General features: G+C 46.5%; 1 protein-coding gene across 49 annotated transcripts in view; it reads left to right on the forward strand.

Moving 5' to 3' along the window:
* Positions 1-13,533, forward strand: part of CACNA1D (calcium voltage-gated channel subunit alpha1 D) — a 322,332-nt gene that overhangs the window by 295,806 nt on the left and 12,993 nt on the right. For 48 of the 49 annotated variants that reach the window (XR_013527364.1, XM_078351159.1, XM_078351167.1 and 45 more), the window contains one exon: positions 300-430. Coding sequence is in view for 48 of the 49 variants with exons in the window: in XM_078351159.1 (XP_078207285.1) it covers positions 300-430 (131 nt within the window). In the remaining variant the exon portion in view is untranslated. Of the gene's footprint in view, positions 1-299; positions 431-631; positions 916-13,533 lie in introns of those variants that run through there. The other variant, XM_054245754.2, reaches the window with a different exon arrangement.

A 13,533-nucleotide genomic window follows, 5' to 3' on the forward strand; every position in this document is an offset into this window, starting at 1 on the left:
CATTTCATAGTGTTACTAATATGCTGCTCTATTAAACTCATAACAAATATATTATTTTCTGCAACCTAGAATATCAGTTCATTTAACTGACACTAATTTTGAGCCTTAATTTCTTTGCAAAACCTTGCTTTTTGCTGGTTTGAGACTCCCATGTTATATGCTGAGAGCTCGGTGCCTTCTGCGCGGCGCCGCACCCCCACCCCACCCTGCCCCTGCCCCTGCCCCAGCCAGAAGCAAGTGTTTAGGCTCTTGGTCTAATGTGCTGATTCGGGAGAGCTCTGTCTGGTCTCTCCGTTTAGATGATGAGGTAACCGTGGGGAAGTTCTATGCCACTTTCCTGATACAGGACTACTTTAGGAAATTCAAGAAACGGAAAGAACAAGGACTGGTGGGAAAGTACCCTGCGAAGAACACCACAATTGCCCTACAGGTGAATTGTTGTCTTGTTCTGTTTTCTCTTTTCACTAACGATTTTACAAGCTTATTTGAAATACTAGAGAGCTGCCTTTTCATGGTTGAGCAGTACCACCAGGATTTTGTTTAAAGTGAGATACTACACACTCCCCAAATGTGGACTAGCCATTTCTGGGCCACGAGGTAAGTGCTTCCCTCCCTGCTGCTTTCCCCATAGAGCCCTGCACCTGCCACCACCCACGTGGCAGGGCTGCCAGGACGGAAAGGAGCGAGCGCTGCCCTCGCACCCCAGCCCCGCCAGGCAGTGTCCTCCAAGCAGGCACCCACCTTCCCCACAGCCCTGGGCTCCAGGGTTCTGGCTGCCTAGTGAATGAACAGCTTTCCATCTGAACGCAAGTGCTTTGTTTTGTTTCTGTTTGTTTCTTACCCCACTGCTTGTTGGTTTTTGGTCCATTTCAGTAACATTCATCACCTCCTAGTATGTACTACGTGTGTGTGTGTGTGTGTGTGTGTGTGTGTGTGTGTGTAGTATGTACTGTGTGTGTCTCTCTAGTATGTACTCTGTGGGTGTGTGGTGTGTGGTGTGTGGTATGGTGTGTATCTGTGTCTGTCTCTGTGTGTGGTCTCCTGATGGGTGGGAGGCCAGCTGTGCACCTCCTATGCTCTCACGCCCCAGCCAGCCTCTGGGCCCTCTCCCTCCTCCACCTGGGTCCCGCTCCAGGCTCCTAGAGTGTGGATGTGGCTTTCAGGAACCTCTGGCCCCAGCCAGTGTCCATGCATGTGAGGAATGTAGAATCCTAGGAAACCCCAAAGCTCTGGGATGGGAAGAAAGTATGTGATGGGGACGAGAAGGCACTATGGGGACCAGGAGGAAGAGGGGCTAGGAAGGTGGTCTGCAAGTGCTGTGAATGAAGGAGATAGGGTAAAGAGGGAAAAGATGCTAAGGACAGGGAAGAGGGAACCACAGAGGCTGGCAAACCATCTGAAACAACTGTCCAAATGAGTTAGAAGCCCAGTCACCTCTGTTACCCAGAGTGCTCTGAGTCCATCATGGATACAATAAAGAATTTTTTGAAATCTATTTATGCTAAAATTTTATGCCCCTCTTCTCAGCACATGTTAAATTTGGCCTTGTAGATATTGATAAGGTTCAACATGGAAGAGTCCTTCACTCTTCTCCGGGTAAAAATGCCCAGTGTTGTTGTGTGTTCAAAGTGATGGTAACAACCAAAATGAAGGCTTATCTTTGATCTTGCTGAGAGAGAGAATATGAATATGAATATGAATATGAATGACAGCCAATGAATGAATGACAAACATGGGCTGTGTGTGTATCTGGTGGGTTGGTAGATGGCCTTGTGTGACGGTGACCTGCTGATTCATGGTGAAACCTCTGCTCTACCCAAACAGCTGCAGGGGAAAGAGGCATGTGTGGGTTGGCAGGTGGATCATGAATCCGACTGAAGACATTGATCTTCCTTCCTCAGATCATGTGTCCTAAAGGTAGCTGAGGGAATCACAGGCTCAGTCAAACAGCCCATTGCCATCTCAGGTGGTAGGATTTACAAATGAAGCTTCCTCACTTCCATCCAATCCCGTTTGTAAAAGTGACAGCTCTCCTCCTGGATTGCAGTTCACGGCTAGCCTCAGAGAAACAAAGCAAACTGTAGAGATACGTTTGCAGATTGTAAGAAGTCTCTGGTCCATCCATCCTTGAGGGCAGTGTGGCCAGGCTGGGTGCCAGGAGAGGGAGTGATGAACATGCTTCTGCGGGCTTGTCCTTAAAGTAACCCCTGCCCAGAAGATGAGGCTGGTTAGATTGTTTAGTTCCATTTCCCAGTGCTCTTGGCTTGTAGGAACTGCTTATTGTTCTGAGGGCCTAATTGGAACCAGAACTTGATGACTTTCCTGGAGGGGGGAACAGAGTCTGTCATCAATGGTCAATATCCTAATTTATAGCCATCAAGTTAGCTAGGTACCATAAGAATCTTGCATTTTTTGTGGAAGGCATGGAGGCCACTTGGATGCAGGGTCATTTATACTTTTTCTGAACCCCAAGACTTCCCAATTAGATAGCTTCAGCACTTTCTCTAGTGACTGGAAATGGTGTTCTGATGTTTTAATACATGCAGAAACAACACAAAACTAAGTATTTATCAGATTTCACATATTGGATTTACTGAGTCTTAAGTTGAAGGGTTGAATGGCATGAATAATATAGTGGCAGGTCATGGGTTAAAAGACTCTCTTACATTGCATTGCAATAATGTTGAGGGTTTCTCCTAAATGTTTTTATTTTATTGTTTATAGAGTTTCATTTTATTGGTGAAATGTAAACATTTCCAGTTAGACGATACCAACATATTTTCACATGGCTCCATTGGGAGCTGAAGCATCGTCTGTAATTTATGTTGAGAATGCAGCCTAGAAAATTGTGTTCATAATCTTAACAGATAAACTGAAAATGTACTTGATTCTGAAACATTAAACAGAATTTTTTTTTTTGTCTCCTTGAAGGATAATTCGAATTGCGTTTTGGCTTCCCGTGCTGTAGAAATGGCTGTGAGTGTGATTTGTTACTCCATGTTTAATTAGCATGAGGAGGCTTTCCTTTCTGTGTGACGAAATACTGGGTGGCAATGTAGCAGTTAGGAAAATATAGTGGGATGGCAGTTCCACCAGTGTTACTAGGACAAGGCCACAGCCTCGGGAAGCCCCTGAGAGTGGGCGTGGCCTGTTGAGATCCGGGATGATTCGCTTCCTCCCATGGCAGGGCGTCCCATGGCTGGCAAATTGATTGCTAATGGAAAGTGGAGCGTGGCCGTCGCAGTGTGAGCAGAAGTTTGGACCTAGGCATGTGCGTGCTTGTGCTGCATAGGGTGCAGTCTGTCTGAACAGTTTCTGGAACCGGGCCCAAGACCTCTGTGCCCCCACCCCAGAGAATAGTTTTTCAAGGACACACAGACATACTGTGGTTTTGAACCCTGTGGGCTCCATCTGATCTCCCTGTGTTCAGACCAACTGCAATGCTGCCTCCCTGGTGAAGGGGAATGGCTTGAGCTCCTGGATCCGTGTGTGGAAGGAGCTCGGCATCCAGTGTCTTCTGGCCTCTGTGGTCTGAATGAGTGTGCAGTTTCCATCCTTCCATCCATGTTCATCATTAAAACCAACCTTCTCTCCAGCCCCTCTACAGAGGGAACCAGAGAGAAGCTGCATCCGGCCTTTTTTTACTTTCCTCTTGCGCATCTCCTACATGCCATGTTCACTTTAGGTTGACTCAGCATTCGCTCGTCATCCATTGTTGCTACATCCGAGTGACCTGCAAGTTTCCATGAGGGGCAAATAAATAAAGGAACACAGCCATGCAGCCACGAAAACTCTCAGTCCCCTTCCCAGCAGACAACAGTGCATGCTGAATGTCCCATCAGACCTTCTAGATGAGGACATCTGTGCAAGTTACAGACACTAATTAGTCCAGTGTCTTGTGGATGAGAAAAAGACCCCAAAGTGGGATAAGTTTTGTTCATTTCTCTTTCTTTCAAGAATTTCCTTTCTGCAAAAGACACGCACTCCAGTGGAATCCGAGGACACTGTGTTCCCCACTCATCCCAGATGGGATCCTTCCCATCTCCATTGTAGGAAAGCATTGGAGGGATAGTCCTTTTGCCTGCTTGGAAGTTTGGTTTAAGGAGGAGACTATTATTTCTCAGTGTAAAGAATTAGGCTGTTAGGTTGAATAATTGTACAGATATGCCCAAGCTGCCAGATGGTGATGCAGCTGGTTGAGGGGAGACATGGGTGGTATATAAGAAGCAAAGGACTCTCAGCCCCTGAAGCGCCCCACGTGGCCTTCTTAGGGAGGCTCGGTGCATAAAGACTGAAGAAAATGGGATCCTTCACAGAGATTTAATCTGTAGAAGGTCAAACACCTGTTACCTGGTCACCTTAGTCTAAAAAGTAGTGGAGTTTTGTTTTATTTATTTTTTTAAAAAAGCATGATTCTTCCTGAAGCCATCAAAAGGCTCTTTTTAAATTTTTTTCTTTTTTTAATCTAAGAGGAGAACAGATGCTAACAGATGAGATTTCACTGGCTGATTCGTTTGTTTCAGATGCTTGAACGGATGCTTTAGAATTTTCTGCCTGAGCTACGGCACCAAGCTGGTTAGTCGGAAGGCGTTTGTGGCTAAGGCCTTGAAAGGGAAAAGTCTCAAGTGGGCTTATTTCTACTGAAACAGCATTTCGGAAGAAATGCAGGAAAACGCAGACCCAAGGCCCCAGGGAGACCCCTTCCAAGCAAAGCACTCCTCCGGAAGGTGGAAGCGGGGCCGTGGCTCATCTGCGGAGCCAGGGCTGCCTGTCGCGGACGTTGCTCACGGTGGTTCTTTTTCATGAAAGGGAACGCACAAGGCTTAACAGTTTTCCCTTCCAAGCAGAGACTCAGAGAAAGGGAAAGAGTGAGAGAGAGCAAAGGAGGGGGGCAGCTGCCCCACAGAGAAATGAAATGAACACAACTTCCTGATGCTGGCCAGTAAAACAAAAAAATTAAAAAAAAAAATAAAAAGATTAAGCAGACCTACCTAAGGTGGGCATCTGACTCCGTTCCAAAGTCCTGCATCCCTAGTTTGCCCGAACTCCCAAAGACTGGCAGGCCCCTCGGCACTGAGCTGACAGAGTTCCTTTTGTATGCCAGTCCGCCATGACCTCCTGAGCGTTCGGCCCTGCTCTCTGCAGTGACCCAGTCCAGAATGCAGTGAGACGTGGACAGGCCGGGAAGCTCAGATACACCCATTGAAACTAACACATACACCCGCATGCCAAAACCAATCCAGGCAACACCTCAGGTTCCATCTTAACGTGTCCACGGGAAACACCACCACACCCAAACCTCATCTAACATTGTTCGTCTTTAATTCGTGCTCAGAGCCAGTCTGGGGATGCCTCTTTGGAAGCAGTGTGGTCTAGTTTCAAGGACACTGGGAGTCAGGGAACCTGGGTTCTAGTCCCAGCTTCAGCGTTTGCTTGCTGCGTGACCTTGGGCAAGACACTTAACCTCTCTGTGCCTCAGTTTCCCCCATCTGTAAAATGGGGTTAATAATGTCGACCTACCTCACAGGGCTGTTGTGAGGAATAGCTAAGAGATTGTAAAGCACTTTGAACGTATAATTGCTTACTATTAAGACTACAACAATAATAATATCATATGCCTGTTTACTACCAGAACTTTAAGAAATTCTTGTTTTCCTTTGATCTCTTTTCTGTTCTGTACCGTACTTATCCATTGAGAAGGAGAATTCCCCCCTTTTAAAGATATCTAGGCAATGCACAAAGATGTCAACAGAGGTAACTCGGCAGGTTGCATTTTTACATCTTAAGAACAGCCAATTTTTGCCCAAGAAGTTGGTCGATGAGGATATCTGATCTTGAATTCTCAGCTGATTCCAAGTGGTGGTTGGAGAGTCTGTACGTCTGATGCTGAGCCCAAGACACCCGAAGTAGCCAGTTGGGGTTTTAGGGTCAATATTCAAAAGTAGCCATTGTGCAGAGGTTATGGGGAAGAATCTAAAAAACTTGAAGTCTCTTGACTATGTAGAGAAAAGAAGGGCTTATGAGCCCCTTTCACCTGCCCTGATGTGTATAGGCTGGAAGCTGTGTGTGTGTATGAGTGTGTGTGTATACATGTGGGCTGTGCGGAGAGAGGAAGAAAGAACCAGCAGACTCTGGGGCAGCCCTGTTCCAGTAGAAGTGGACACTACTTCTGGGAGCATCCTAGGAGGCTAGGAGCCTCAAAGGCTGGGCAGAGGGTGGGAGTAACGTCACCAGTGGGAAGTATGCTTTCTTCAGGCTTGTCCTAGGCATGACTGGCAGGTTAATTTCAGCCTCAGGGTCTTTTCCAGTGATCTCTTTTTTTTGCCCATGACATTTGCCATTGGCTGCAGTGCTCACTGTACCACAAGGTCTGACCTATCTGGACTTCAGTGGACCTGCTCCCACGTGTTTAAGTGTACAGGCTGTAGTTAATGTCCAGGAGCTGGCAGTAGGTGTTGTGGGTTCTCACAGCACAGTCTGTAGGGCCCCAGGGCAGGTTTTCCTGCTTCATATTGTACCATGTGGTGATGTGGGGGATGGGGTTGAAAGCCAGGAGCACTCCAGTGTGGCTCGGCCACTTGTCAAGATGTTGAAGCACAGCTGCACCTGGTATCAATAGCTGTCACCCTTGCACCTGAGTCTCCTTCCCTATTGCCAGCAGCCCAGACCCTCCCTAGACTGCTCTGTGACCCAGCAACTGCAGGTCTAGTGCCTGGCATTGCAGGGAGCCTCCAGGACCCTGCTGTGATCCACAGACCCACTTCTGCTCTGATTGGGCGGTTCCTGGGTATATTAAATTATGAGGATTTATTAAGAATGTGATGTATCGTCCCTGAAAGGGAAGCTGGTCAGCCCTGTGGGTGCTGGTGAGGAGCTGATCTGCCCTCTGACAGTCCCTCTGTCTGTCTTTGACCCACCTCATGTTGAGTTGATTCAGTGCTGAAGGATGGCATGTGCTTTCCCCCTATCTGTGTCACTCTGTCTCAGAGGGCCAATGTGACTGACCTTCTAGATCCAAGATTCCATACACACAAGCCTCAGCAGAAAGGCCCCAAGCAATTCAAGTGAGTGGCGTTTCCACGTGCCTTCTCCACACTCCTCAAATAAGTAAAAACTGGCAAGTGACCACTTTCTAGATGGGACTTAAGGAGTGGTTTAAATGGAACAAGAGCGTCCTCTCCACTTGGGCCTGGCTGTATTGCTGGGGAACAGCATTGGCTGAGGTTGGTAGCCAAGGCTGGATTGGCAAAGACAGCCAGGAATCGGGAGGGCTCCCTCTAGCTTCAACTCAAAAGGGAAAGAAGGCTTCCTAGACTTGCTTCACAGTCAAACTGCAGAGACACCTCTGTCATTTCTCTTAAAGCCTTGGAAGAAGAGTGTAGCTTCTAGTGTAGAGAAAGTTGTGAGAGATGACTCAAGTTCATTCTTTAGAATCTTCAGAGACACACGCAGCAAACTTGGCACCTCCAGCACCAGCATCCATAGGCTAAACTCTTCAGCTCCTGGATAGAAGATGAGAAGCAGGCTAGTATACTTCATAGGGAAGCAAAGGTGAGATTGGGTATCAGGCTCTTCTCAAATAGCTTACACTCTGGAACAATCCAATTCAAAGTTAAATTAATCCACTGGACTATTGGGTACTACATTCTTTACTCTTTCTGGAAATGGCTAATGGCGCTCCTTTTAGAATAGTAATTATGATGCTCAGCAGTCTTTGAGAAGAAAGAATTACTGAAAGGAAGTTAAGGCAAGGGATGTGATATAGTAGTAAAAGATGGTAATTATCATGGCTTGTTATTTAGTACCATGCACTTAAGTGTCCTTCAGCAGCCCAAATGTGTCATGATTCGATGATCTGTGGGAAGGAGCTGGCTAAGACTTATTAAGTTCCAGGGTGGGTAGAAGTCCAGGTGAGTTCATTCCTCTTGGCATCTCTTAGACCTAGAAGTCATACTGTTTGGGATAGTGGAAAGGCATTGTTCTAAGGCACGGTGGTGAAGGCAACCCACTAAGAAGTGCCACCCATTAAGAAGTGACAAAGGCTGGTCCAGGGAAGCCATGGCAAGGCCATATCTTCCGAGAGTGGAGAAAGGTCCACAGAATAGCAGGAATCCTAGATGGGGTAAAAAAAAATCTGATACCTGAGGAAAAAGTAGTGGTGCCTATTGGAGGATAGATTGGTCAGCAGTTATCGAACTTTTTGGTCTTAGGACCCTTTAAATATTGAAGACCCTGTGGGTCAATATTTACTGTCTTAGAAATTAAAACTGAGGAGTTTTTAAAACAAGAATATGCAAGCACAAAGACACCAGGGTGATGACATCATGCATCAGGTAGCCTTTGGAAACCTCACTATATCCTCATGAGAGGCTGAGAGTGTACAAGGCAAAGAACATCCTGGTCGCATTATGCAAATCACAGTGACCTCATGGACCCCTGAAGGTGTCTCGGGATGCCCCAAGGTCCCTGGAGCACACTTGAGAACTGCTGCTCTTGGGGAATGCTACTCAGTCCCCCTTAAAGTCAGAGGGTGCTGGAGCCTTTTAATCATCTCCCTTGTGAAAGAGGCTCCTGTGCAGTGCTACTGCCCTAACTAGAGCCCTTCTATCCCTCCAGCCCCTTCCCAGTCTCAGCCTGCTCCCCCAAGGCATGGAGCTGCCTGTGTCCCTGTGCCTGTGTGTTTGCCTAGCATGGCCAAGTCTTCCTGCCTGTGCTGATCGTGGGTGTGACGGTCTGAATTAGGGCAGCATAGAAGGTGTTTTTAAAAATTGGCTCCCTAAGTGCACCACTGGGACCAAGGATGTGTGCCAAGCAGGATCCATTTCAGGGATAACTCGTGATCGTTTGTCATCTCCAGAATGACTTAGGAATATAAGAGCTCTTCTAGGGTAGTCAAAAGAGGGTTAGGCTTGAGCAGGTGGCACCCCACAGTTGTGATTATAGGTGAGTAAGTGTGTGATTCAGACTGGAATCCAGCAGTCTTTCCCAGTAGGCGCAGTGACTTTGCCTGGGTGGTAGTCGAGATGGGAGGTTTGGGAGAGGTGAGGCAGCGCAGTGTCACAGGAGGAACAGGCCTAGGAGCCGAGTCCTCAGTGAGCCTTTGACTTATTCGGGCACATAATTTCACCACATGGGAGTAACCCTGGCTCTCCCTTCCTCCAGAATCTAGTGGAATATTTGTACATAAGCTCACAATGACTGGTATAAAGATGCTACCAGAATAGAAGTTGTGATTTACAGCTTCTGCTAAGCCTAAACTTTACAGAGTGCCTTGTTATCGGGAAAGTGGCAAGAAATTCTGTTATTAAAATTGCAACAGAATCAGATTCTTGATTGCAGCAAGAATCAAGGCGGTACTGAAACAGCTCTCAGATCGTGTGCAGAGAAAGATCATAGATTAGGTAATTTTTAAAAAATTTCCTTTATCTTGCCAAGTGATGAGAACAGTGCAATCCCTAGGGGAGCTCTTGGGGTCATGTTACCCCTGACTTTTCAGTGATGGTTGGAATCACTGTGGGTGACTAACAGAGCGCCAGGATTCCGACCCTTTATATCTGACATAAGGACCATTCACAATGGACACAAAGGCCACTATCACATTTTCCCTGGAGGAGGGTGCTGACAAAATGAGGGGTGTGCCCACGTGTGATGTGCTGAAGAGGCGGACGGCAGCTTGCAGATGAGCAGGTTTATTCCATAAGAACTTAGTCTTATTCTGCCTTCTAATGGAGCGAGGCTAGAAAAGGTCCCCTCTCATTGGATATGGACCAAATCCTGCTGAAGGGTTAACCAGAACTTGTCACCAGTGAGACGCCTGTGTGCAGGGCCAGCCTACACTAAGTGCAGCCCACCTGTGATGGGGAACAGGCTCTGCTAGGGTAGGTTTCTTTGGCTGGAGTCTGAAAGCCTGGCACTTGTATCCTGAAGATGAATGGCCTGGCTCAGTCCTGACTAGAGACGTGCATCTCTTATCTCCACTGCTACAGTGTAGGTCCAGGGTGGGGCTCCGGGCACTTCTGCATGCTTGCTGTAGCGCTGTGAGGGCTGGCAGATGGCTGGTGTGTCTAACGGAGCTAGCTTAGGGACATAGGCAGCAAAAGCATTGCAAATACATCCAGGCAGGAGAAACTTAACACTAAAAGTGGGCAGGAGAATGGAAGGTAAATGGGTGTTCATATTTGATGTCAAAATGTTATCATGTTATGCTATTCAGAAGTGTTTAGAGAGATTTTAGTTTTTTGGTAAATTAATCATTAATCGAGTATGAAATTCCAATAAATGGTGTCTAAAATTTCAAGCAGCAGTCTACAGGCAAAGCGCCAACATTTCTTTTTTAAAAAAATATTTATAACATCTAGCATTTTAAAATCAACCAGAAACTAGTCTTGATTCTGTTTAATATTTTCTAAGATTGGACATCTTAAAATAAGTCAATGTTTATATTTTATAGCAATTCTGTATTTCTTCAAAACCATATTTCTGCTGTGATGTTAATGGAATGACTTAATATGGCTTTAATTGTGTTGGTTTAAGTGCTAATGACCACTTTTCAAATTAAAATAGTATTTTGCTGATAGAGATAGACACAGATATGAAATATGAAAGAATAGATAATTTTACCGATTGTAAAGTGTCTATCCCAAGAAAAAAATGTTCTTTTTTTTAGGGCTGTGGAAAAGTAATTTTTTCAAGAGTCTAAGATAGTTTTCTGTATTTCTGGGGATTGGAACTTGTGCCTGTGGAATTTTGGGAGCAGCCTAAGCGCTACCTTTTAGCTTGATATGTGTGCTAGAAAAACTTCATTACCATGTTTTGTGATATGTAATAAATTCAGGGTGCTGTGCTTAAGCTTCATGTCAACTCTAGTTTGGGAACATCTGTTTCCCTCACTCCCAGTCTTGGGGGACAGCCTGACCTAGCCCTACCCAGATCACATGTGAAAGAGTAGAGTCAGTCTCTGACTCTGGCGAAGTGTGTATTTGCCTGCCTGAAGCAAGCAGAATATAATCATGATTTCTGATTCTCTGCTTCTGTGTCTGGGAAGAGCGATGCTTTCTCTCCTCCTCTAACGTCTCTTTATAAGTATGTTGTCATTATTTGTCTTTGGAAGTGGCAACTTGGGCCACCTTTCAACCTTTTCCATGATTTATGTTGCAAACAAATTCTCTGTCCCATGTCTGTTCATTGCACTATCTTGTCGACTGAATCCTAATCTTGTGTATCACTGAAGATGTGCTGGAGACAGTTTTGTTTCTATTATGCAATTGTGTTATATGTGTATTTCAGTGAAATGTCAACCCGTCAACAGAGGATGATGTTAAAAATTATCCAAATAAATAGTTTTCTATTTCTTTTAATCAGACCTAGTCCAATCAGTTAAATGACAGTAAATAGGATTATCTGTTATTTAAACTTGGGAGCATTCCTGGCCCCTACTGCCTTGTAACGTGGATTAATGTACCAAATTTATGTGGAGGTGTCAACTTGAGTGCATTATAACCTATGTTTATTTTGTGGAAGCAACAGCAGATGTCTCAAACCTTATCTTTTTGTTTGGGAGCCTCAGATATGTTACAGACTTTTCTTCCTAGTAGATCCAAAAGCATAAGTAAAACCCTTGCTTAGTTCATCATCCCTTGACAATTTACCCTAGGAAGCTCTGAATGAATGAACTGCAGGCTATTTCATACTGCTGGCTGTGACCTTTTTTCACATTTCTGCAGCTTTGCTATGTAAGAGCTTTTACCAGCATAACATGACAGTTGCCTTCTTGATGTTTCCATGAGAGAACGGCAGGTGGGTCCACCTTAGAACCAAATGACTTCCCAGGCTCAGATAAGAAAACTCAGGCATTCTGAGAGCGAGAGAGAGAGAGAGAGAGAGAGAGAGAGAGAGAGAGAGAGAGAGAGAGAGAGTGTGAGAGTGTGTGTGCGCGCGTATACGTGTATGCATAAGCATACCTACATGTGCATGTGTGTACATACATGCATCCTGAGCCTGTGATCAGAGGGACAGGAGAATGAGAAGCAGGCTCACTGACCACACGAAGAGCTGTCTTGGTTTGACCTGGGACATGACTGTCTGTCTCCTATAAGATCCCAGCATTCCTAGCCAGGAAGCTTAAAGCTTTCATTCCAGGCTCTTCCTTCACCCTCAGAATTCACTAAATGGAAAGATCTGCTTGCTCTTCACAGAATAGTTCAAATCAAACCCAGCCTGGTGCCATTTTTAGCAGAATTGTCTCAAAGGCTGGGTGGGTGCTTTTATGCACAGGCTATTTTTATAAGGGCCTCTTGGGAAGTTCCTGTGTGACTTTACATTCTAAATTAATACCACCGGCACTGGCATTGGCAACTGCATGGGACCAGTTTTGAGCATCCACAAACAGTGGCACCCAGGCCTAATGGATCTGGCCAGACTGCAGCCACCTCCCTAGCCACTGCTGGACATCTCTTCTACCATGTGCACATCTCAGGGTTGGTCATCATGCCTCTCTGTCCCTGCCACAGCTGCCCACATGCTACCAGGTGTTGTGGAGGAAGGACAGGGAAGCCATCGCCTCCCCTCAGGACCCGTCACTTAGCCCAGTTTTCCTTTGCAGACCACCCTGAGGTTGAAGCATTTGCCTCACAGCCAATGTCTTAGCTGTGTTCCAGGCCTTTATGGTTATGAAGCTGTGGTCAGACTGCTGATGAGTGAGGAGGGGCTGCCTGGATACAGGACCCTAGACCCAGGGCAGAGAGGACATGCCTCCTTCAGATGCAGGTCTTTTTGTGGAGGAGGATAAAGTTGCCATACAGTCCCTATTAGTCTTTAACTCAGCATACTGTTTTTCTTCAAATTGGTGGTCAAAACACCATAATTCTCTCAGTCAGAGCAATACCGTCTCCCATGTCCCATGCATAAGCATCCTGAAATGCTTCCCTAATGAAGTCGTGAACGATGGAAGGGCTTCTCCTGGGACCTGTCCCAACAGAGCAGGGACCAGAGTGAGGAAGGCAGCTGTGGGGGCCACAGGGGAGATGCAGAGTGTCTGTGAGGGGCCCAGAAGGGTCTCCCGGTAGGGTCTTCCGGTGGGTCTTGCACGCCCTGCAAAGGCTGATGAGCCACTTTCAATTTGTTGTGGTCTTCAAAAAGCAGACCCCGTCACCTCACATTGGTGAGTTCTCAGCCTGCACACAGGCCACAGGCCAGGGTATCCCGATAACCATGGCGGCCGGGTCTGTGTGTGTGTCAGTCTACTCTGTCATGGTCTGAGTGCGCTGGTGGTTGCAGTATGTTGTGTCACTCACTTGTTCATGGCTTTTAGCAGAACCAGTGGCCTGAGGGCTGCTCGGTCTGCTTGTGCCTCTGGCGCCTACCCCTAGGCTTCCTCGTCCTAGATGCAGCAAGGGAGTCCACATCACCCTTCCTTTAGAATGGCCAGGCTGTGCTCCTTGCCCTCCTCTGGGCTTGGAGAGAGAGGGCTCTTGTGGGCGAGCCTACTGAAGATTGTCATTGAGACAGGGGCATAAGCTCTTGGCCTGGCAGACC

This window comes from Callithrix jacchus, chromosome 15, assembly GCF_049354715.1.
Source record: "Callithrix jacchus isolate 240 chromosome 15, calJac240_pri, whole genome shotgun sequence".
NCBI classification, from domain to species: Eukaryota; Metazoa; Chordata; class Mammalia; order Primates; family Cebidae; genus Callithrix; species Callithrix jacchus.